Source organism: Callorhinchus milii, unplaced genomic scaffold (genome assembly GCF_018977255.1).
Source record: "Callorhinchus milii isolate IMCB2004 unplaced genomic scaffold, IMCB_Cmil_1.0 Scaffold31, whole genome shotgun sequence".
Classification (NCBI taxonomy): Eukaryota; Metazoa; Chordata; class Chondrichthyes; order Chimaeriformes; family Callorhinchidae; genus Callorhinchus; species Callorhinchus milii.
Genome location: NW_024704772.1, coordinates 1,771,921 through 1,796,517, shown reverse-complemented (window position 1 = coordinate 1,796,517; position 24,597 = coordinate 1,771,921). Strand labels below are relative to the sequence as shown.

The window sequence follows — 24,597 nt, the reverse complement described above, 5'->3', positions numbered from 1 at the left end:
TGGCTTTACAGCCATAAGGTGTTCCAGATCTGAATTAGTTGTACAGATTTACAAGTACGGTGTATTATTCAACCCCCCCAGTTTCTCTCAAATTGCCCTATCTCAATCATGCATTTATTATAGTCAATTGGAGGATCACTTTCCAGCGGTGATAGTCCCATCAAAAAAAAATTGAGGTCACTCAACGAACACTTGTGGGACACTGCTATGTGCAATTCGCTGATGTCTTTCACCCACAAAATATACAGTCACCACACTTTACAATATATTCTGTGAAGCACTTTGAGATGTCTCAACGAGACACTATTAAAAGCAAGGATGATGATTATTATTATTAATTTCTATTTTGACTATCTCTTTAACTGGACTATTTCTGCTATTTTCCAACATCCTTCTTTCTACCCATGTATTCCCGTGCACTAAAAATCTGTTGATTGTACATTCTTAAAAAGCTTTTTTAATCCGAAATTTTAAACACTTTTGCGGACCTGCTTTTTGGTTGTAAGAAAGCATAGAACACAAGGAGGTTATTTCACCCATCAAGCCTGCTGCTTCCACAGGTTAAGTGCTGCTGTCTACCTTATCATGTGGTTTAGTGGTCAGAAAGAAAACTGATTATGTGCAGTTTGGATCCGATTGAAGTGGTAATTTTCGGTGGCGCTGCAAGCATACGTTGCAAGATTGCTCAGCAGAATTATAGTAGCATCACCTGCTGCTCTTAGATCTTTTTAACACAAATATAATTTGCCCACAAATTTACAGTCAATTCACTGTACTCTGTGTTGTCTAAAAGGGCTATGTCAAATGCAAGGATTATTTTTAGCACTCCACGATTGTTCTCCTTTTTTGCTCCTCATGAAATCCTTGTGCCATATATTTACCCAGGCTGTGAGCTTGAAAGCACGCTCCCCGATCAATATTCCTTAGCAGATAGCCGTTAGGTAGTAAATGGTCCTGTATCGATTTCCCTCATCTGTGCAAGTGGTGCGGGTTGGCTGTTTCCCCACTTCAACATGGTTACGATTGGGAGTTCTGGTGTGTTTCTCTGCAATTCAAATAATCCTTGCATCTGATATCACACCTCAATGCGCTTCACAGGAAATATGGTAAAGCGGTTTTGACTATATTTTGTGGGCGAAACGTGGGCATTTGACCTATTGAATGGTTTAGCATTAAGTTTGCATACATTCTACTTTTCTATATAAAACATTTACTACCCAATGGGTTATAGAAATAAATCGGCAAGTTTCTAAACCGCTTACACTGTAGCCTACCTTCCAGATCTGAACCAAGATCATTCTCGTAGAGTAATAATAATCCTTGCGTTTGATATAGCGTCTCATCACGTCTTAGAGACGTGTCAGATCGCTTCACAGAATATACTGTAAAGTGAATTGACTGTATATTTTGTGGGTGAAAAGGTAGGTGCCAGGGAATTAAAGTGCCCGAGTGTGAGGATCTTGGTAAGCCAGCGTGAAAGAAAATTTAAGCGAGCAGGTTAAAACCAGGAAGGAAAGCGTGTGTGTATTTTTTTTTACTTGTGGGTGTGTTCGTTCGAATGTTGATGAATGACTCAAAGCGCTCAGCAGCTCCGCCAGTTATTTCGCAAGCTTTAACCTTGCGTCGTGTGGCTTTCTGCCACTAGGGGCCTTGGTGAACTCGTCATCCATCTAGTGGCAAGAAAGCTGGCAGGGTTCCTTTCAGTTTAGCCGTGAGATCTGTCCCGTGAAATTCAAACGGACATTTTCTCCTGTTCCTCATCCTGCGCAGAACACGCGTTTGATTTTTGCCGAATTCTTGCCAGTGCAGCTGGAAGCCATTTTCTTCCAATGAGGCAAATGTTTTTTTTTATTTTCTCTCTCAACGCCCCCCCCCCCCCCCCCCGTCCCGTCCCCCCCCCGTCCCCCCAAACACACGCACACAAACACACTATACATACACTACAACAACAACTTGTGTTTATATAACGCACCTCACGCAGGGTAGCGTCTTGGAGCGTTTGTGTGGCTTTCTGCCTCTTTCTCACTCTCTTTTAAACTCCCCACACACTGTATATACACACACACATATACACACACACTATCTGCACGCAAAAAACGCACTGATGTTCAAAGGGTATTGTTCCAAACAAAAATAACATTTTAATCCTTTTTTTTGTGTAATTACAGATGGGAATGATGGGGAACCCCAGTCCCTACGGACAGCCGTACGGTCAGAACACTGGTCAGCAGTTGGGTGGCAGCGGCCTTGGGCCACAGTTGCAGAACAAGGGTGGCTTGGTGAACAGCCTGCCTCAGTTTACAATGGACAAGAAATCTGCTGCTGTGGCTGGGATGCCAAACATGGTGAGTGATTGGACTAAGGGGTGAATCGAAGAGACTCCAGAGATATGCTGGAGGCCTGACCGCCGGTGGTGGAGCGGGCAGGGCCGGGGGACATGAAGCAAGCCGATCGGGGAATGGGGGCACCCAGTGGGGATGAATCGACTATATTTTGTCGGCCAAAGGCGGCAGCCAATTGTGCCCAGCAGCGTCCCCACAAACGGTCGCGGATTGAAGTCATTGATGGGTTGACTTGACGGGAATGATATGAAATGCATTTGTGCGTGTGCGTCTCTCTCTCTCAGGCTCAGCCGCCGCCGCAACAGCAGCAGCAGCCGTCTCAGGTGCAGCAGGGAGGCATGGGCCAGCCCCCGGGGCAGGGAATGGGCTCCGCGCCCACAGCCGATCCTGAGAAACGCAAGCTTATCCAGCAACAGCTGGTCCTGCTCCTCCACGCACACAAGTGTCAGCGCAGAGAGCAGGCCAACGGGGAAGTCAGGCCCTGCAACCTGCCACACTGCCGGACCATGAAGAATGTCCTCAATCACATGACCCACTGTCAGGCTGGCAAGTCCTGTCAGGGTGAGTACCAGTCAACCTGCTGATCAGCCATCGGCAGCAGCGCTCGATTCTATGCTGTATACTCTCTCCCTCAATCCCCCTCGTCCACACTTTCAAATCCTGCCTATAATTCGTACCCAGAATTCGAGTGAAATTTTCCAAATCGAGTACAGAAATACCCGAGGTGGTTGGAATCCGTCACCTAATGTAGGAACTGAAGGCACAGTTTGTGAAAACCTGTGTGGAAACCTCAAATCTGAAACTATAATGTCTGCTTTATAAATTTTTTTTTTATTTGAGTGGGTGAAGAGTGAAGTTACTGTTGTAACTGCCTTGAGTGTTTTAAGTCTGTAGAGTTTCACATGTGTTTCCTGTTGCTTCTTTGCAGTCGCACACTGTGCTTCATCACGTCAGATCATCTCCCACTGGAAGAATTGCACAAGGCATGATTGTCCTGTCTGTCTCCCTCTGAAAAATGCTGGGGACAAGCGAAACCAGCAATGTAAGTTCACCTGCCAGAGGCAATGGCTCCCAATTGTTAAAAGGAATTGGGATAAAGATAACTCCATTTTGATTTCATAATATACCACTGATTGTTAATGCATTTAACACGAGAGTCTTTCAAGGACAAATTAGATAGATTTCTGTTCGGAAAAAGAATCTCGGGATACAGTATATGTTTGGGACATGACATGTGCATGTGACTGTCAGGATGGTGGAAGGCGAACTGGACGGACCTTGGTCCTCTTTCGTCTAGCCATTCTTATATTTTTATGAGTCTTAAGTTATGTTAAAAGTTCAGCAAAAAACAACAAATGCCTCCTTAAGCTTTCCATGTTCTAGTGAAGCGTGTTTGAAACTCAGTTTGCTGGGAAAAGGAGTTAAGGAACTTAAGTTGAACTGGGGCAAGGAATGTACCTGAACTTGGACTGATCTGTTTTTCCTTCTTTTCCTCTCTCTCCGCAGCATTACTAGCTGGAGCCGCTGTAGGATTAGGAAATTCTTTAGGGTCAGTGGGGGTCGGACAGCCGAACACGCCAAGTTTAAACACTACCAGTCAGATTGACCCAAGCTCCATAGAGAGAGCATATGCAGCGCTCGGACTAACGTATCAGGGCAACCAGATGCAGCCTCAGCCTCAGGTTCAGAACCAACAATCGTCTCAGTCTTCACAGGGGCATCAGTCCATGCGGTCGATGAATACTATGGGTAGGTACAAGCGGCAATGCAAACTGAGTACTGAAAACTAGTTACTGGATTATAATGATCCCCTAGAGCAGGGGTAGCCAACTTGCAGCTCGCGGATCACATTACGCATGCGTTAAAAATAGTCACACGGGTCACAAGTCAGGCCCAATGGGCCGAATGGCTTCCTTCTGTGCGTAAGGATTTTGAACTCTATCCTCTGAGGGATGGGAAGCCAGTGGAGCCAGGCGATGGTGGGGTGATGGATTCACGGAGCCTGGTGCGGGAGAGGACACGAGCTGCAGAGTTCTGGATGATCTGCAGCTTGTGGAGGAAGAGTTGGGAAGGCCGACAAGCGGGGAGTTGGCATAATCCATCCTAGGTGTGATGAACGCTTGGTTAAAAGGGAGATGGATAGATATTTGGCAAGCAAGGATATTAAGGGATGTAGGGCAAAGGCAGAAAAATCAGATTAAAATGGCCACCGCTTTTTAAACTCAATGAAACGGGCTCAGTAACTGACTGGCGTTTTCTTGTTTCTGCATTACTACGTAAAGTGCACGTTTGGAGTGTGGGAAGAACAAATCAACTCCACTGGTGTCAAATATATTGAAGCAGTGCTGGGGAATTATTGCCTGCAAGTGAACGGACGCAACGATTACATCTCAGTCACCCGTCTGCAAATACAATAAAATTGATCACTAATGTGTGTGGTTTTTACAGGTTCCAGTCAAATTGGTGTGAATGGAGGGGGTATGGGAGTGCAGGCATCCAGCCAGCAGTCCAGCTTACTGCACGATGCTATGTTGATCTCGTCCATGACCTCACCAAAGTAAGTTGAGTGTCCGCTCTTTGCTTTTCCTTTCAGACTGCTTTCTGCTAGGAGTCATTGTGGACACAAAGTGTGTGTTTGTGGTGTGTGTGTATATATATATGTGTGTTTCCTGTAGTATGGAGTCCTGTAGCTCAGTGGTTAGAGCACTCTTCTCGCAAACGAGAGGACCTGGGTTCGATTCCCAGGCAGGGAGAAATATGAGGCAAGTTTCCTTAGTCCGCACGCCTCTGTTTACCAAGCAGTAAGTAGGAACCTGGTTGTCAGTCGATTAGCGGATCGCTTTTCCGGGGACGATAATCCCTTAAAAAAATAAATAATAAATATATAATAATCTGGTCGCTCAATCCGTGACTGTTTGTGGGGACGCTGCTGTGCGCAATTGGCTGCCGCGTTTCGTCCACAGAGTATACAGTCAATTCAATTTACAGTTATTCTGTGAAGCGCTTTGAGACGTCTCGAAGATGTGATAAGGCGCTGTATCAAAGGCAAGTATTGTTATTTTGTCCTCACAACAATCTCTCGACGCTTTCAGCCCGTTGATGGGTGATGGAACGAGTGGCGTTGGCAGTCTGGGTGCCGTGCCCACAGCAGCACCGCCCTCCAGCACAGGCGTTCGGAAGCCATGGCACGAAGATGTGACGCAGGACCTCCGCAATCACCTTGTTCACAAGCTGTAAGTGCGCGCGGTGTGACGTGAGGGAAGGGCTGCGCAAGGTGCGGCGCTTTGGGACGTCCTCCTGACGTGAAAAGCGCCGTGTAAAAACACAAGGTGGTGGGGTTGGTTGAGGACGTTGCAACAATGGATGATGTGTGGGTTCAGTTGTTTCTCAGGTGGGAAATCGCGTGTGTACGCATATTGTGGTCGTTGTTGCAAGCCAGCTTTCATATTCCTACACCCAGTTACACCGTGAGCCCTCACACAAGTTCATTCACAAATATTGCATTGGCTTTCAGTTTCCATCGACCACCGCTTATTAAATGTTATGGTTGCAAATCAGCCTTGTTTAATTCCACAGCGTCCATTAGACCCCGTAGCAACAAGGCACTTAAACAAGCACTTGAAGGCAACATTGCTAACTTAAATATGTATGGGGGTGGGTAGTCCTGTCTATTTAAGCTCTAAATACTGTAACTTATTTATAACTGCAGATGAGTTTATTACCCCATTGGACTTTGAGAGTGGGTGGCTAACTCTCTTGTGTCCTCATCTGCATAACCACTTACTATTTTGACACATTTTTTAAATGTCAAAATCATCTTGTGTGTCTATCACTGTTTCCCCCCCCTCCTCCCACACACACACACACACACACACATATTTGAATTGATATTGATCCTTTCGAGTACTTGTGGATTAAGCCTCGTGTTGCTATGGTATTTGTGGAATACAATGTCATGATTTACAAATATCTAATCCGAAACCGAAAACCAATTTGTCAATGAGTTTTTGTGCCTCATTTTCTTCAATGCCTTCCTTATTGGGCTTCCCAGCTCCTATAAGTGAGGTCCAAAAAATATCTGCAGCCTCTGTCCTCACCCCCATCACCCCAGTCCTCACCAGGCTTGAATGGTGCAGAACAGATCAATTGCAAAATTCTCACTTTCAAATCACTCCACGGTCTGGCACCTCCCTACCTCTCTGATCCATTCATCTGGAGTAAACCAGGATTCAGTACAATTTTAGAATCTAGTGCAATCCCATACACATTAGATATCAATGGATTGTTCGGATGAGTTCTCCCTGAAGGTGAGTAAGTTGTGGGAGTCTTGCACACTGCATTTCAAGGGACTTGTTTTCTGAATTGATCTTCATCTGCGATTTTGAAGCATTTGCTTTGAGGACTGTTAAGCAGTTCGATTGAACCATTTCGGAACCAAAGCTTTGTCCTCAATTAACCGCCTGCTGTTTTATCCGCAGAGTCCAAGCCATATTCCCAACACCTGACCCGGCGGCCTTAAAAGATCGACGGATGGAAAACCTTGTGGCTTACGCACGGAAGGTGGAGGGAGATATGTATGAATCTGCTAACAGCAGGGTGAGTTGTGTTGCATTCAGAGGGTATGGGCAGTAGTGGATCTTGCCAGCTTTGGAATTAAACCATTCAGTATTTGCCTGTCAATAAGGTGTGGCCAACAGTGGAACTGTATTCTGTGAAGTGCCTTGAGATGTCTCAATGAAGTGATAAGGTGCTATATCCAATGCAATGATTGTTATTATTTTTATAACATAAGGGTTGTTACAATAGGCAATATTATGCTTATGTAGAGTACGTCACCTCTTTTCTCTTTCTTTACCCCCCCCTTAAGACACAATGTGTAACCTATATTTATCAGTACAGTGTAAAATATTTTATTGTGCTTTTCACGCGCGCTATATTCTTTTAATTCCATTTTTGTCTACCTTGTTAACATTTCAGGCGGAATATTACCACCTGCTGGCTGAGAAGATCTACAAGATTCAGAAAGAGCTGGAGGAGAAGCGGCGCACGAGGCTTCAGAAGCAGGGGGTGATGCCCAATCAAGGGGGCATGTTACCCACTGGGGCAAACCAGCCCCCGAGCTTGGCCCAACTGCAGGCCGGTCTCCCTCCCAGTAAGAAGCTAAGCCTTTCTTCCTTGCATGTGAAACTTGGTCAAAGAGTTTTAGCGGAGCCCAGAGATTATAAGAACATAAGAAATTTCTGGCCAAAAAAAGATCAAGGTCCATCTAGTTCGCCTCCCACCATCCTGGCAGTCGCTTGACATGTCATGTCCCCAATCTATGTACTGTATCCCAAGATATTATTTTCCAGCAGAAATCTATCTCATTTGTTCTTGAAACAAATTTCATTTTCTGCTTCCATTTTCTCCCTAGGGAGCCGTGCTTCATAAATTTACTCATAAATTCCATAAGATTCCGAATATCACTAAATGAGACTCTAGATTATTTTTCTAATATCCTCCACTAGGAAAAGATTGGAACTAAAATTGCCTCAGATCGGAAACCTTAACAACCAAAGGAGCGTGATGACCTTGATCCTTTCCTAAGCGTCTGTCTTTCCATGTTAAGATCTCGAAAGTGTTCTTACAAGCACCCACACAGTGTACATAACAATTAGGTGGTGCAGGCACTAGGTTAGCGTGATCTGTGTATCGTGAAGGATCTTGGCCTGTTGAGGGTATAAATCAATGAAGGGCGAGTTAATAATTCGAACCTGGGCTTAGCCGTTGACTTCACTGGGCAAACGGAAACCTGCAAAGCATTCGTGAGATTTCAGCGCCTTGGGACGTCCTCGCGATGTCAAAGGCGCTATTTGTTTTTTTTAAGTTGTTTGCGTACCAACCATCTTGTGCGCTTGTTTAAACACAATCCTGTCGTGTTGTGTTTCAGACGGGCCTCTTGCTGACCCAACCATGATGCGGTCAAATGTGCCAAGCCAGATGATGAACCGGATGTCGACTCCAAGTGGTAAACTCAAACCTTCTGATTGTCCTATTATAAACGTGTAAAGGGTGTTTTCGCTGCGGAGTTTTTGAATCCTTCAAAAAAAAAAATTTGTCCGCTCACTCCAAGACTGTTTGTGGGACGCCGCTGTGTGCAATGGGCTGCCGTGTTTCGCTCACAAATTACACTTGTCTGCTTTCGTCTTTTCACTCAACAAATTGTTCTTGTTGTATGTTATCAATCCAGGATTGAGCCAGTTTCCGCAGATGTCAAATATGACAATGCCTGGTCTGGGACAGCGCTCAACCCCTCCACTGCCACACCCGGGACAGATGACCCAAACGGGCCCTATGAGCCAGGTATGGTTTGTGATTTAATATCAGGGATCACTTCACTATTAAACCAAGGACAACATCAGCCCAGCTCGGTTCAATATGTGTTGGCGCCAGTCATTCACACAGTTGGGTTTGACACAAGAGCACGGCTGATATTCTTCAGCGCCTTAGGACGTCCTCCTGACGTGAAAGGTGCCATGCAAATATGATTTGTTGTTGAAAACATATTTTAAAAAATTGTCCTTTCACTTGACTATTTGTGAGGCGTTGCTGTGCACAAATTGGCTGCCCACAAATACACAGTCACTAAATTCGGAGAGGCGCTTTGAGGTATTCCAACTATGTGATAAGGCGCTAGGTCAAATGATTGTATTATTGGTAAATGACGAGCCCAACGACAAATGCATCATGGAGTCATATTGGCAGCCCTGCCTCTAACCCAGCCGAAACTGGGAGTGCACCGCCTACAGCTGGTGACAGAGGTTACAATTAGTTCAGGTGCCAACCAACCTTCATATTAAATACCTGCCCTTGGGCTGTCTTAAATGTTAACGTAAACCCAGTGCACTGACTGGGAAATAGTACACTTAGCATTAGTTTGCATGTCTCTGCAAATCTCTTGTGTTTTACTATTGTATTGTTTGTCTTGCGTTGCTTTGCTAGCCTGTATTGACCTATCGCTCAAGCCACACTAGTGATATGCAGTGCCATTACGTAATCCCAGGCCGATGGGAGTGGGTGGGGCTGGTGTTAATATTCTGAATACAGCTGCTAGTGGCAGTGGTAAGGGTAGAAGGGGGAGGCGGAGGTGCCTAAGAGATTCCCTCATCCGAAAAGACTTGGAATTCTGTGCTTCCACACAGCAGCATGGCTGAGTTTGGGAACTGAATGCATGACACCTGGCTGTGCGTATTCCTGCTGTGCGCAACTAGCTGCTGCGTTTCGCCCACAAAATATACAGTCAACTCACTTTGCAGTGTATCCTGTGAAGCGCTTTGAGACAGCTCGAAGATGTGATAAGGCGCTATATCAAATGCAAGGATTAGTATTATTCAAGGGGTCAGCGGTGTATAGTGCCTCATGTTGCCCTTCACAGATCATCTTGTCAAATCCCACCACCACGGTTTTACCTATTTTCTTAACTGAACTTGGCTTTGCTATGATTGGTATTAAGATGTGTAGAAGGAGGATGGCATTAAAACCTATATTGCGATAGCTTTGTGCATGTCCTCACAGTATTGCTGTTCTCTCTCTGTGTACAGATGGGATTAGCCACTTCCCGCATGCCGCAGCCTCTCTCTAGTCAGCACCCTGCTCAGAACCAATTCCTCTCGCAGAACCAATTCCCAGTCTCCTCTCCTGGAATGAATACGAGCAGCAACACCATGACGCAGGCCAACAACCAGCCAGTCATGTCTCCGGTATTTAACTCTCTCGCTTATAAACCCATTAAGAACATAAGAATTGCTAAACCAAAGAAGACCAATGTCCATATTGTTCGTCCTCCACCCCTCCTGATCCCAACCCCCAGCTCGGGTCCAAATCCCTGATTATCCAGTACCGTGGGACGTCCTCCCGTCGTGAAAGGTGCTGTGTAAATGTCATTCATTGTTCCACCCTCCTGGCGGTCGCATGGACATGTCAAGTCCCAAACTATTTCTTGTGTTTTTGAGTCTAAGGCTTGAGGTACATCATTGGGGTCTTGTTGATGGAACATTGCTCTATATCTAAATCGATGGATGTGCCTTCTGAATATCTGTTGATTTTATACTTTGATTCATATAACATGTTTTCTTTTAGTGTATAGGAGAATCGCTGGCTAGCTACAGTACTTTGTGCACTTAACCTAAAACGCCTCACAGTCTGGGCTGTGTTGTTCCACCAGACTTGTTCATTGCTTGTATTCAATCGACACAGTTCATGCAATCACAGAGTAAAAGATGCCACAATAAACGACTGCTTGTGAGCTTTCTGATGGCCTTATTTACTATCATTTCTTTCCCTAGGCTCAGAATTCCTCGCTGCCTGTAAGCAGTTCAGCTTCCATGCAGCCAGGAGGCCAGAACAGCCAGTTCAGCTGCCCTCCACCACTTCCTCAGCCTTCGCTCCATCAGAATTCCCCCTCTCCGGGACCGAGGAGCCCACACTTGACGTCACCTAGCATTCCTCCTCAACAGCGCCAGCAAACCCCACCTCCTAACAGCACCCAGCCTCAGTCCATGCCCCCACCACCAGCTCAGGCCCACACCCCACCGCAGCCTCAGCTTCCCCCTCCGCCAGGCCAGCCACAGACCCCAGTCACGGCCGGCCAGAAACAACAGCAGCGGGAACGAGAGCAGCAACAACAGAGGGAGCAGCAGCCAGCATCACAGCAGAACACAACCCCAACTACCCCGACGCCAAGCGCACCAATACAGCCTCAACATCCCAGCACTCCAGTAAGTAGAGGAACATCCAACAGGAATCTACGTCAGTGTTCGTAGGATTCCTTCTTTGGTTTCTTTATCAGTGGAGTCCTGTAGCTTAGTGGGTAGCGTTCTTGCCTTGCAAGCGAGAGGACCTGGGTTCGTTCCTGGGCGCTTGTTGCTTCACATCTAGACTGTTGAGCTGATCCTTTGGGACTCCATCCCACATTCCCTCCGCCTTCCCCCTCCCATGACTCCTTCAACATCTGTCTCAACACCCTCCTCTTTGACTGCGACCTCAGTCACCCTCCTACCCTCCCTGCCTTCCCTCCACCCCTCCCCTGACTGTCCAGCACCTTGGGACGTCCTCCTGACTTGAAAGATGCTCCGTAAATGTCATTTGTTTATCTTGATGGCCTCCTCTGGCTTTTCCCAGCTTTCGCAGTCAGCAGTGAGTGCGGATGGTCGTGTGTCCACGCCTGCCTCGGTCAGCAGCACGGACACAAACTCCCAGCAAGCGGCTGCTGAGGCCCCAGCGTCCGATGTGAAGATGGAGGTGAAGCAGGAGGAGGAGGAGACTGAGGCGGAGCCTGTTGAGCCGAAACAGGAAGAAAAACTGGAGGTAAGAACAAACCCAGTGTCACATTTCACGGGAACATTTAATTGTCGGCCCAATGCTCCGGCCTCCTATAAGACCCGTCTAAAGACCTTTCTCTTTGACCGTGCCTTTGGTTCCTTCCAATCCCACCCCCCCATAACCTCCACTTGCACTTGAGATGTCTCGAAGATGTGATAAGGTGCTATATCAAATACAACGATTATTATTAAGTAACAGCACTACTCTGGATGTCGTTTGCAGGTAAAGGAAGAGCCAGTGACCGAAGAGTGTAAACAGGAGCCAATGGAGGCTGATGAGAAGAAACCGGAGATGAAAGTTGAAGCAAAGGAGGAAGAAGACAGCACAAGCTCAGCGACTCAGTCATCCCCTGCGAGTGGTCAGTCACGCAAAAAGAGTAAGCACATCTTTGTTTTTTCCAGAAGTTTTGCCTATATATATATATATATACACACACACATTTATATAAATTGGTGGCTGCGCATTAAGCCACTGTGCTCTGGAACACTCTTCCACTCTCCCTCCGACTTGCCCCTTCCTTCCCCACCTCAGATCGCACCTAAAGACCTTCCTTTTCAACCGTGCTATGGTCATCCCACCGGCTCGGCCTGGTGCTCCGCCATTGTCCAGCGCTCCGAGGCGCTACCCTGTGTGAGGGGCACTATATAAATGCAAGTTGTTGTTGTATATTCCATGAAGTACTTGATGTCAACAAAGACTGGATAATGCCAGGATTAAGTTCTGCCTGCTCATTTTTTNCTCCGCTCTTCATCCTTTAGTTTTTAAGCCAGAGGAATTGCGACAGGCACTAATGCCAACACTGGAAGCACTTTACCGTCAGGACCCTGAGTCACTTCCTTTTCGGCAGCCTGTGGATCCTCATCTCCTGGGTATTCCTGTACGTACAGCTTCCAGCCATGTTTAGTGCTTGCTCTGTCTCTTCCTTTCTCTGGTTAAGGATTTACCTATCCTGGATAAAGGATAGGTAAATCCCTAAACAGAGGAAGGAAGGGACATAACTTTATTACACTAAGAACTATCTGTGTTGAAATGTCTTTCACTGGGTATGTATTCTAGCTTGTTCATCAACTTACTTGGAATTCTCAGTGTGGTTTGGATCTTAACATGGTGGTGGGTTTCCGTGTCAAGTCACCCGGCTGACCCGCCTGCCCCCAAAATCAGTGATACATGAGGGAAAAGGAAAGAAGGGAATAGGAGGGTTGGGTAGAGTATAAACACCGGCAAGGACTTGTTGGGCTGTTCAAATGGCCCGTTTCCATGCTGTTGCGTACTGTGTCATTTTAGGATGACAATTTTAGTCTTCTCGCAATAAAATTCATTGGTGAAATGAAATTAGCATGGAGTATATTGCGCAGATGTTTTAGTGAACCTGCAAGAAGAGACTAAATACCGTTGGCCAAGCTAACAGTCTTTAGCGAAACATAATATTAAAAAGTTGGGGTGGGCGTTGCTGGGAACCAAGCTTTATTTATATAAGTGTAGTGAGAATGTAACTCACGTAACTGTAAGGAGAATGGTGGAAGAGGCTCGAGGGGCTGAATGGCCTCCTCCTGTTTCTTCAAGGAATGTAGGGAACTAAACCTTCTCTTCTCTTCAAGGACTACTTTGACATAGTGAAAACTCCAATGGACCTTTCTACAATCAAGCGCAAGCTAGACACTGGCCAGTATCAGGAGCCTTGGCAATATGTGGACGACATCTGGTTGATGTTCAACAATGCGTGGACCTACAACCGCAAGACGTCGCGTGTGTATAAATACTGTACTAAGCTGGCAGAGGTCTTCGAGCAGGAGATCGACCCTGTCATGCAAAGCCTGGGATATTGCTGTGGAAGAAAGGTTAGTTCCCTCCGCCTTGCCAATCTTCAGGTCCCGCTTGAAGACCTTCCACTTTGACTGTGCATACTGTCACCTTCCCCATGCGCCGCCCCCTCCTCCCCCACTGTCAAGCACTCTGGGACGCTACTCTGCGTGAGGGGCGCTGTGTAAATGCAGGTTTTGATAATAAATACAATCTCTGTTTCCTGAAACCGATTCCAGCACATTTTGCCATCAACCTCACTGCAACTACATCATAAAAAGCCCTCTAGCTCCTTCCTATCTTCTCTCTGTTCTCATCCTGTCCAGGTGATCCCCGAAGCAATCATTCTGCCAGCCCCAACATGTACAGTTTCACTGTAGTAACCCTGCTTGATGTTTAAAGAACGTAAAATGTGTCACTGCTAAAATGGCCTTAACTGTAACATTTGGCCAGCAATAGCCCTCTGGAACTCTTCTGCTTGGAATTTTCTGTGGAATCCACTGTTAAACTCTCTTTTTCTCTCGTAGCTGGAATTTTCTCCCCAGACCCTCTGTTGTTATGGAAAACAGTTGTGTACAATCCCTCGGGATTCTACCTATTACAGTTATCAGAACAGGTAAGATAGTTGCTTTCCCTTATATCTTCCCCTGTGTAAGAACAAGCTTGTACCTGAAGACTTTCCTCTTGGACCATGCCTATGGTCAGCTCCCCTTTTCCCCCAGCTCGGTGTCAAACTCCCCCATTGTTAAGCGCTCTGAGGTGCTACCCTGCATGAAGGGCGCTGTATAAATAAATGCAAGTTGTTGAATCCATAGAATCATAGAAATCTTCCAGCACAGCATGAGGCCATTTAACCCATGTTATCAGCGTTGGTGTTTGCCCCTTCATCTGTCTTCACCCCAACTCCTTTCAGATGGAAAGAACGAGGGGTATGTGGGGTGGGGTGTAGGGGTTCCCTTTGGATCGAGCTGGTCGGGTAGTCATGCTGTTCAGTTACTCTTTTCGAGTGACCTGCACGAAGCTTTCAAGATGATTGCAGTTCATTAACTGGTGCAGTGAATTGGAATGAATTTGCTGTTGGCCATGTTCACACACACCTACTCTGAACTCTCCTACAGTTCCCAGGCAGTCAAACGGGCTTAAAAGTGTAAAGGGCCTGTCACGGGACGGTCAGAGCTGTATTTATGGTTGAACGATAATAACTATGATCGTCGCGGCTTGCAAAACCTCATTCAGGGAAATTGAGTGTAAATGTTTGGCTTGTGAGGTTTTTTTGTGTTATCTTTGGAATGTGTTGGCCTGTTAAACTGTCCAACCGCTCCGATGCCCTCAATTACCGTGTGTTTTCTTTTAAGAAAAAAAACCCTACACACAAATTGATCCCAAAGTATTGATATAGATGAACGGCTTCCATTGTGATGACCTGCCCCTTCTTCCCCCTCCTACTTGCAGTCTCTGCTTCTCAGTTGACTGAACATAAGTGTTCAGTGTTCACTGTGTGGCTTTTCTCATTAACAGATATCACTTCTGCGAGAAATGTTTCAATGAAATTCAAGGGGAGACCGTTTCTCTCGGCGATGACCCGTCACAGCCTCAGACGTAAGTGTAATCTAAAATCTCTTCTCCCCCCACCCCAGGAGGTGTTAACCTGGCTCAGTTGGTGGCACTCTCTGTCACCTTTGGGTCAGAAGATTATGAATTTAAGTCCAAGCGTATTGGATCTTACCACACCAATGCCCTTTCGCCATACCACTTAATGTGTCTCTTGTAAACAGTCCATTGCGTGTGTGCTAGTGTTTGACCAATAGACACACAAATCCATTCCACCCCTGTATCTACCTACACCTCCTTTTTTACCTTTTTAGGACCATTTCGAAGGAGCAGTTCTCAAAAAAGAAGAATGATACACTGGACCCTGAAGCGTAAGTGTTTAAAGCAAAATTCTCTCCTCAGTAATAAATAGCTTCCATTTATTTTTCTTTCCTAATGCTTGGGTCCTCGGCTTACAGTCTGTTCTCTGACTAAGAAAGCACTGTGTACCCGGGCTTGTGCCAACACAGCTCATGAGGGATACAAACCCAGCCTGAATGAGTTGCCATTTTGTTCCTTCTCTGTAGCCAAAGTCTGCTTCTCCCTATGGTACAGTCAAAATGGGGAACTCGCTCTGCAGAGATTCACAGCAGTGCCTGATCCGCTCTACCCTTTGGCTGTCCTTCTCTATATTATGAATCTGGCAGGAAACCAAGACCAATTGGTCACTTTGATCAGTTTTAGAGGCAATTGCTATCATCCCTGAAGTTGGCTACTATATCGGTTATAGCCAATAAGTTACCAGGGTGAGTGTTCAGTTGTTTTCTCTCTGCCTTATACTAAAGATCTCTGCCAGCAGACTATAGAACTGGGAGCTGTTTACAAGGTGGTTCTAAGGACTTTCTATCCTTTAGCTAACACATTAGGCTTCTTTTTCTCTCTCTCTGCAGATTTGTTGAATGTAGTGAATGTGGTCGGAAAATGCATCAGATCTGTGTCCTTCACCATGAACTTATTTGGCCCTCAGGGTAAGTAATATACTATTATAGGTAACAAGGGCTGCTTTTGCTATGTAAATGCTAACATTATTGAGGGAGGATGTAAGTTATTCCATACTAACAATGTTCTTTGTGCTTTTTATCCCACAAACTGAAGAAAATTTCATTTAGCTCGAGCCTCAAGGCCATCAGTTTCAAATTTCAGATCATTGTAAATGTTGGCAACTTGGAAGCAACCATTCAAAGCAATTATTTGTGAAATTTTCTGTGCGGAGGGAAGGAGGACTGGGACAGCCATTGTGAATGTATTTTCATTCCCCAAATCCCCTTGTCTTTCTGTTGAGTGTTTTACTTATCGAGGGCTTTCATCATCGGTGACGATATTAAGTCGACTCGCAAGGGATACGTTCGAGAGTAGCTCTAAAGTGGGCTGTAGGGAATGAGACTGTTTGGGTCTGAAAGAAGTTGGTGAAAGCTTTTTCAGCAACCTTTTGATTCCGTTGAAGCGTAAGAGCAAGACCCAGGGTACGGAATATTGCACAATGATTCTTAGATGGTAGATGTTCAAGTAGATATTGTTATTAGTGTTATTATTGGAGTTAAGGTACTGATCAGCCGTGATCTGATGGAATTGCGGAACAGGCTCGAGGGGCTGAATGGCCTCTTGTTTCTATGTTCCTGTCATTGTACAACTGACTGAGTATTATTATTAACATATTAAGCTTGTAAATAGATGCTGAGGTTTTTAAGCTTATGAATTGAGGTTCCCTGGTTGGAGGGTTCAAAACATGTTAAAATGGGTGGTGAAAGCTTTTCACCCCAAAAAAACTGAAAGATTAATGTCTCAATTTCAAAGGAGCCTACCTTACCCAAAGATACCTCAACTCCTCTTAAGGGTTTCCAGGAGGTTAATCTGACACTCATAAGTTAGCAGAGAGCATTAGATTGTGAGATGCCAGGTATTACATCAGAGCCCTGCTGAATATGCACTGTTTCTTTCAGGTTCGTTTGTGACCCTTGCTTAAAGAAAATTGGGAAAACCAGGAAAGAAAACAAATTCTGTGCAAAAAGTAAGTAACCTGCCTTGACAGGGTGTATGACGTTAAGTAGATAGATCAAAAATTGCACCTTTAACCCAAAGGGGTGATGATAAAAATAATTCTTACATCTGATATAGCGCTTTTAGGACATCTCAAAGCATTTCACGGGATTTACCGTCAAGTGTGGTGACACTATATTGAACTCAGTGTAGATCTATTCCTGCAATTAGTGCTTCAAAATCACAGCATTGAGTGGAGAGGGGATTTAGTCTTAATGAATGGTTTAAAAACTGTCTTCTCTCTCACTCTCTTTTCTGTAGGGTTACCAACCACTAAACTGGGTGTTTACCTGGAAACCAGGATAAACGACTTCCTCCGCAGACAAAATCATCCGGAGGCAGGCGAATGCACTGTTCGGGTGGTGCACAGTTCCGATAAAACTGTGGAAGTCAAACCAGGGATGAAGACAAGGTGAGACAACAACAAAACTACATTTGTCTAGCGCCACTGATGTTTTACTGCTCTGGTGCTCATCTAGATAGCTTCTGAACAAACCAATTGGATTAGCCTTGATAGCTACTTGTGAGTCTCGTGCTGTTTGTCTTGTGATGGCATTTTTTTGTTTTTAGAAGCACCTTGTGTTTTTCTGCAGGTTTGTAGATAACGGTGAGATGGCGGAGTCTTTCCCCTATCGAACAAAAGCTCTGTTTGCCTTCGAGGAGATTGACGGGGTGGACGTGTGCTTCTTTGGCATGCACGTGCAGGAGTACGGCTCTGACTGCCCTCCCCCCAATCAGAGGTGAGAACAACAACAACAAATGACATTTACACAGTAGCTTTCACGTCCCAAGGCGCTGGACAGTCAGGGATCCCCACCTAAGCTATTGGTTGGGTTCAAGAGGGGTTGAGGGTGGGGAGGGTGGGTGTAAGAGGATGACCGAAGATACAGTCAGAGGAGACAGGTCTTGAAGGAGGCAAGGGAGGCGACGAGGCACAGGAACTGTGGATGGACAGATGGTGAGGCAGAGAGGCTGAAGGTCTGCTCGCCAATGGTGGGGAGAGAACTGAGGTGGCTTTTTTTTTATATAAACACCATCGAAAGGCAGAAAGTGAGAGCGCTTGACAGTACAGTTAACCTGTGCCTTAATCCGGGCATCCAGAATTCGAACTTAACCAAACCAAAAAATTGCTCTGAATATCCAATAAGGCTTATAACATTGAAAACCAAAGGGAAGTTGGGTTGTGTAGATTAGTTAGAAGGAATGTTATAAACCTGAGTGTATTTTAATAATAATAATCCTTGCATTTGATACAGCACCTTATCGCGTCGTCAAGACGTCTCAAAGCGCTTCACACGATACACTGTAAAGTAAAGTGATTATATTTTGTGGGAGAAACGCGGCAGCCAATTGGCGCAGCAGTTTCGCGGGCAGGAGTACGTCTCTCAGTTTTATGCTCTCAGTTGGGAGATTCAATGGTTTTTTTTTCTCTCCATCTCCAGACGTGTGTACATATCATACCTGGACAGTGTACATTTCTTCCGCCCCCGATGCCTGAGGACGGCTGTCTATCATGAGATTCTGATTGGCTATTTAGAATACGTGAGGAAACTGGGGTAAGTGAATGCTCCCGCGGTTGGGATGTGGCAGAATTCTAGCCAGAAACATCGTATTGACAGTTTGATATGCAAATCAGACTTTAATAACATCTTTCTCTTCCTCCCTATGCTTCCATCTCTCTCGCTCTCTGTGCAATATTTGTATCTCTCTCTCTGCTTCTCTCAATCTGTCTTCGTCGCTTTCTTCGCCTGTCTCTCTATTTCAGTATCTTTCCTTATCTCTCCTCTCTCTGTGCTTCTCTCTCTCTGCATTATTTCTCGCTCTCTCTTTCGACTTCTTGTTCTGTCTCTCTGTCTCTTTGTCTGACTTTCTGTTCCTCAATCTTTTCCTTTCTCTCTTTTCTTCCTGTGTTCTCCTTCCTCTCTATCTCTCCCTCTTGTATCGCTAAACTAGTCTAACGTGGCCGTGTTCGTCTTTCCCCCAGATACACGGCTGGTCACATTTGGGCCTGTCCCCCTAGTGAGGGGGATGATTATATTTTCCACTGCCATCCACTGGACCAGAAAATCCCCAAGCCCAAAAGACTGCAGGAGTGGTACAAGAAGATGTTAGACAAGGCGGTGACGGAGCGAATAATTCATGATTACAAGGTATCTTTCTGTACAAGGCTTTCATTGGTACAACAGGTTGAGATGAGATGTTAAACCTCACTCCCCGTTCGTGCCCTGTTCAGGCGGACGTTAAAGATCTCCCACGGTGCTGTCGGGAAAAGAGAAGGGAATTTCTCAGTATATTTATCAGGATTCGGAGTGTGGGGGCAAAGGGAGAGAGAGGGAGCGGTACATTTAAATACAGTAAATTCCTGTAGAGTAAGGTCTCTGAGCGCTTTAATAATAATAATACCGCAGTCCCTTCCCCTCGCTCTCTCCCTCGCCTCCTTCAAAGCACGTCTCAGGACCCTCCTCTCCAACCGCACCTTCGGTCACCCTCCTACCCCCACCCTCTCTGATCCCAACACCCAGCTTGGGTCCAAATCCCTTACTGTCCAGCAACTTGGGATGTCCTCCTGACGTGAAAAGCGCTATACAGTTGTTGTTGTCTGGTTCTTTCCATTCAGTCTGGCATTGGTAGAGTTAACACAGTTTAAAGGAGGATTCGCTTTTCCCTGCAGGATATATTTAAGCAGGCAACGGAGGACCGACTGACCAGTGCGAAGGAGCTCCCGTACTTTGAAGGCGACTTCTGGCCGAATGTGTTAGAGGAGAGCATTAAGGAACTGGAACAGGAGGAGGAGGAGAGGAAGAGAGAGGAGAACAACACTTCGTGTGAGAGCACTGATGTAAGTCACCCCACTCAGCATGGGTTAGGGTTGGCGGGGGTTACGAACGAAAGCACTCTGGGACGCTACTCTGTGTGAAGGGCGCTATATAAATACAAGTTGTTATTGTTGAATCTGTGCGATCACTAGTTTCTCAATGTTGCTTTAGCTTCTCAAAACTGCACAGTGCTTCTCCCTGAACTGTATTCATCTGCCATTTCATGCATAAAGCTACACAAGAAAGCAAGCGGAACTCGACTGCTTTTGACATTAACTCATAGTAAAGAATAATAATAGTAATCCTTGATTTGATATATAGCACCTTTGATTTGTCGGAGAAACAGTGGAAATATTATCTAGTAAAGGGTATGGGGAAAGCAGCAGGAGTTTGGGATTGAACCAAGTTACTCGTGTGGACGTCGTCCCTTAACATGTGCGTTGAGCATCTCGAAGCGCTTCACAGAAGATACTATAGAGTATGTTTTGTGGGCGAAATGCAGCAGTGTCCCACAAACAGTCGTGGGTTGAAATAACGTTTCGCTACTGACTTGACTGATTGATGCACCGCATGACTGTCTCTTTAACGTTCTCTGTTTTAAGGGGAAGAAAGGAGACAGCAAAAGCGCCAAGAAAAAGAACAATAAGAAAACGAGTAAGAATAAGAGCAGCTTGAGCCGAGGGAACAAGAAGAAGCCGGGAATGCCCAACGTGTCCAATGATCTGTCCCAGAAACTCTATGCTACCATGGAGAAACACAAGGAGGTCTGCCATCTCTTTCACATCCAACTACATTGAAGTCTCATCTGTATAAATCTTATAATGCTAATAATCCTTGATATAGCGCCTTATCACGTCATCAAGACATCTCAGAATGCTTCACAGAATATACCGTAAAGTGGATTTACTGTATATTTTGTTCGGCCAAAACACGGCAGCCAATAATCGCCAAAGTTGCACATTTGCCCAAGTCCCATTCTAATCCTTATCATTCATCGTTTGCTTTCACAGGTATTCTTTGTGATCCGGCTGATCGCGGGACCCAATTCGAACTCACTGCCCACCATCATGGACCCTGACCCGCTGATAGCCTGCGACCTGATGGACGGGCGAGACGCCTTCCTGACGCTGGCCCGGGACAAACACATGGAGTTCTCCTCGCTCAGAAGGGCCAAGTGGTCCACCATGTGTATGTTAGTGGAACTTCACAACCAGGGCCAGGACCGCTTCGTGTACACGTGCAACGAGTGCAAGCACCACGTGGAGACTAGGTGGCACTGCACGGTCTGTGAGGTACGTGTTGCTCTTAACGCAGCACTCTGAGACACTGCCCTGCTTGAATGGCGCTATATATTATTGTTTGAGGCTTAGACTACTGCAGCCAAGGGCGGTCTGTACTAAATCGCACCCACATCGCACATCACTCTTCCCTCGGTCCATTCACTTGTTTCAAGAAGGTTCCTACCTGACCCAAGCTCAAGCCATTGAAGGGAGATTTGGGTTCAGGCAAGCCATGTGAACAAACTATGACCTTAGGCCATTCAGGGAGCTAGAGGTGTCGAATTCAGTCACACAAGCACATCGACTCATGAGCGATTTCAAAAAGCTGCCTTTAGGCATAAAACACTGATTCATTCCGATTTTCAGAGCAAACTCTTTGGGGTCGGTTAACGTCCCATGGATTGAGTAACCGTATTATTTTCTAATGTATTGTTAAATAATATCTTGGGCTACGGTTTATAGTTTGGGACATGACCTCTCTGCACGTGACTTGTCAGGATGGTTTAAGGCCAACTGGATGGATCTTGGTCTTCAAAAGGGAATTGGATAGGTACTTAAAAAGGAAAAATGTGCAGGTCTATGGGGAAAGAGCAGGGGAAGTGAGACCAGTTGGATAACTCTTTCAAATACCTAGCACAGGTACAAGAGGCCAAATGGCCTGCTTCTATGCTGTAAGATTTTATGATTCTTTAGTCTAGCAATTCTCATGTTCCCCCTCTCTCTCTCTCTCTCGTAGGATTATGACCTGTGCGTCAATTGCTTCAACATCAAGGGACACGAGCATAAGATGGAGAAGCTGGGGCTCGGGCTAGACGACGAGAGCAACTCGCAGGGCTCGTCAGCCAGCACGGGCGACTCCAGGCGTCTCAGCATCCAGCGCTGCATCCAGTCGCTGGTCCACGCCTGCCAGTGCCGCAACGCCAACTGCTCTCTGCCCTCGTGCCAGAAGATGAAGCGGGTGGTCCAACATACCAAGGGCTGCAAGCGCAAGACCAATGGAGGCTGCCCCATCTGCAAGCAGCTGATCGCGCTGTGTTGCTACCACGCCAAGCACTGCCAGGAGACTAAGTGCCCCGTGCCCTTCTGCCTCAACATCAAGCACAAGCTGAGGCAGCAACAGCTGCAGCATCGGCTGCAGCAGGCACAGATGCTGCGCCGCAGGATGGCAACCATGCAGCAACGAGGGGCGGTGGGGCAACAGAGCCTCCCCTCGCCCAGCGGCACGGCTCCCACCACCCCCACCGGGCAGCAGCCCACCACCCCGCAGACACCCCAGCCCACCCCCCCGGCCCAGCCCCAACCCCCTCCCCAAGCCCAGCCCCCTCCCCAACCCCCCAATACCATGACCTCCCCCTACACCGGCATGGCTAGAGGGCAGCCCCAAGCTCCCCTCCCGCAGGGCAAGCCCGTGGGGCAGGGGCTGCCCTCCTCCGCCCAGGCCGTGGCCCCCGCCCATCCGCCACCAGCCGCGGCTGTGGAGATAGCCATGCAGATCCAGCGGGCAGCTGACGCCCAGCGTCAGATGGCACACCAGCAGCCCTACCACCGGCCTGGGGTGATGAACCCCCACCAGATGGCGCCCATCAGCCAGATCCAGGGCATGAGCCCCCAGCAGGCACAGCGAGGCCCCATGCACATGGACCAGGGGATGGGGCCGGCCGGCATGCAGCAGGCCCCACCGCAGTGGGCACAGTCAGGGATGGCCCAGCCTCACCCCGTGCAGCCGGGCATGCAACGGCAGGTCATGCAGATGTCGCAGCAAAGCCAGCAGATGACCATGCAGCAGCAGCAGCAGCAACAACAGCAGCAACAGCAGCAGCAAACGCAGGCCATGAGCCAGGTTGCGCAAGGGGTGGTGGTGGGTCAGCCGAACCGAGCCATTTCCCACGGAGCCCTGCAGGACTTGCTGAGGACTCTGCGCTCTCCCAGCTCCCCCATGCAGCAGCAGCAGGTGCTCACCATCCTCCGCTCCAACCCCCAGCTCATGGCTGCCTTCATCAAGCAGAGGGCCGCCAGGTATCAGCCGCAACCCGCCATGCAGCAGCAGCAGCAGAGCATGCAGCAGCAGCCCGGCATGCAGCCGGGCATGCAGCCGCAGCCGGGCATGCAGCCGCAGCCGGGCATGCAGCCGCAGCCGGGCATGCAGGGCCAGCCCGGGATGCACGGCAACCCAGGCATGCAGAGCCTGGCCCCCATGCAGGCCGTGGTCCAGCGGCCTAACCTGCCCCAACAGCAGCAGCAACAGCAGCAGCAGAGCATGGCCGGGGTGAACGTACAGGGGCAGCCCATAAACCACCCCAGCATGACCCACTTCAGGGATCTTCTCATCCGACGGCAGCTCATGCAGCAGCAGAAACAGCAGCAGCAGCAGCAACAACAACAACAGCAGCAGCAGCAGCAGCAAGGGGGTCCAGGCATGGGCGGGGGGATGGCCAACCAGTTTCAACAGCCGCAGGCTACGGGCTACCCCATGCCTCAGCCGCAGAGAATGCAGCACCACATGTCGATGCAGCAAGGAGCCATGGGGCAGATGAACCAGCTCCCGCAGGGGGCGATGGGAGCCGAGGGCAACCCCAGCCTCCAGCAGGCCCTCCAGCAGCGACTTCTGCAGCAGCAGCAGCAGCAGCAACAGCAGCAGCAACAACAACAGATGGGCTCATCCGCCCAGCCCAACCCCATCAGCCCCCAGCAGCACATGCTCTCGGGCCAGGCCCAATCACCGCACCTCCAGGGCCAGCACCCATCCTCGCTCAGCAACCAGGTCCGCTCGCCCCAGCCCGTCCCCTCGCCCCGCCCGCAGTCGCAGCCGCCTCATTCCAGCCCCTCGCCCAGGATGCAGCCTCAGCCCTCGCCACACCGCGTCTCGCCACAGACTAACTCCCCGCACCCGGGAATGGTGGGCGGCCAGGCCAACCCCATGGATCAAGGACACTTCTCCGCTCCGGACCAGAGCGCGATGCTCTCTCAGCTCGCCAACCCTGGAATGGCCGGGTTACACGGGGCCCCCAACGACCTTGGCTTGGGTTCGGACAACCCAGACGTGACGGGCACAAACATTAATCACAATACACTAGACATCTTGTAGCATTTTGGGAGCTAATTCCTCCCCCAATTTTTTTTTTTTTTCCTCGTCTTTCCTTAGGGCTTTTGTACTGAATTAACAAAAAAAAACGTTTTGAATTTTCTCGGGAGGACTATTTTTTTTTCCCCCCCAATCCCAGGAATTCAGCGAACTCGATTTATTGAGACGAAAGAGAGAGAGAGAGCGAGAGAGAGAGAGAGAGAGAGAGGAAAAAAAAACGAGGGATATTATACAAAAGAATATATTTTTTTGTTGACGGCCGGAGTGACCACAGAGTCAGTCCCTGTGTT

General features: G+C 47.6%; 1 protein-coding gene across 2 annotated transcripts in view; it reads left to right on the top strand.

The window, feature by feature from the left end:
* The window catches only part of LOC103189241 (histone acetyltransferase p300), a 50,821-nt gene extending 26,309 nt beyond the window's left edge, over positions 1-24,512 (top strand). Inside the window, exons 3-31 of one of the 2 annotated variants that reach the window (XM_042345158.1) lie at positions 2,169-2,345; positions 2,627-2,903; positions 3,271-3,384; positions 3,849-4,091; positions 4,791-4,899; positions 5,435-5,575; positions 6,821-6,938; positions 7,320-7,494; positions 8,272-8,349; positions 8,572-8,684; positions 9,923-10,081; positions 10,667-11,098; positions 11,502-11,687; positions 11,925-12,078; positions 12,461-12,579; positions 13,301-13,540; positions 14,030-14,118; positions 15,021-15,101; positions 15,368-15,424; positions 15,983-16,060; positions 17,033-17,100; positions 17,391-17,541; positions 17,723-17,869; positions 18,572-18,685; positions 19,114-19,279; positions 19,801-19,968; positions 20,548-20,709; positions 20,956-21,237; positions 21,962-24,512. In XM_042345158.1, coding sequence (XP_042201092.1) covers positions 2,169-2,345; positions 2,627-2,903; positions 3,271-3,384; positions 3,849-4,091; positions 4,791-4,899; positions 5,435-5,575; positions 6,821-6,938; positions 7,320-7,494; positions 8,272-8,349; positions 8,572-8,684; positions 9,923-10,081; positions 10,667-11,098; positions 11,502-11,687; positions 11,925-12,078; positions 12,461-12,579; positions 13,301-13,540; positions 14,030-14,118; positions 15,021-15,101; positions 15,368-15,424; positions 15,983-16,060; positions 17,033-17,100; positions 17,391-17,541; positions 17,723-17,869; positions 18,572-18,685; positions 19,114-19,279; positions 19,801-19,968; positions 20,548-20,709; positions 20,956-21,237; positions 21,962-24,310 — 6,747 coding nt within the window. In that variant the 3' untranslated portion in view covers positions 24,311-24,512. The remainder of the gene's footprint in view (positions 1-2,168; positions 2,346-2,626; positions 2,904-3,270; positions 3,385-3,848; positions 4,092-4,790; positions 4,900-5,434; positions 5,576-6,820; positions 6,939-7,319; positions 7,495-8,271; positions 8,350-8,571; positions 8,685-9,922; positions 10,082-10,666; positions 11,099-11,501; positions 11,688-11,924; positions 12,079-12,460; positions 12,580-13,300; positions 13,541-14,029; positions 14,119-15,020; positions 15,102-15,367; positions 15,425-15,982; positions 16,061-17,032; positions 17,101-17,390; positions 17,542-17,722; positions 17,870-18,571; positions 18,686-19,113; positions 19,280-19,800; positions 19,969-20,547; positions 20,710-20,955; positions 21,238-21,961) is intronic. The other variant, XM_042345159.1, reaches the window with a different exon arrangement.
* The last annotated feature ends 85 nt before the right edge of the window (positions 24,513-24,597 follow it).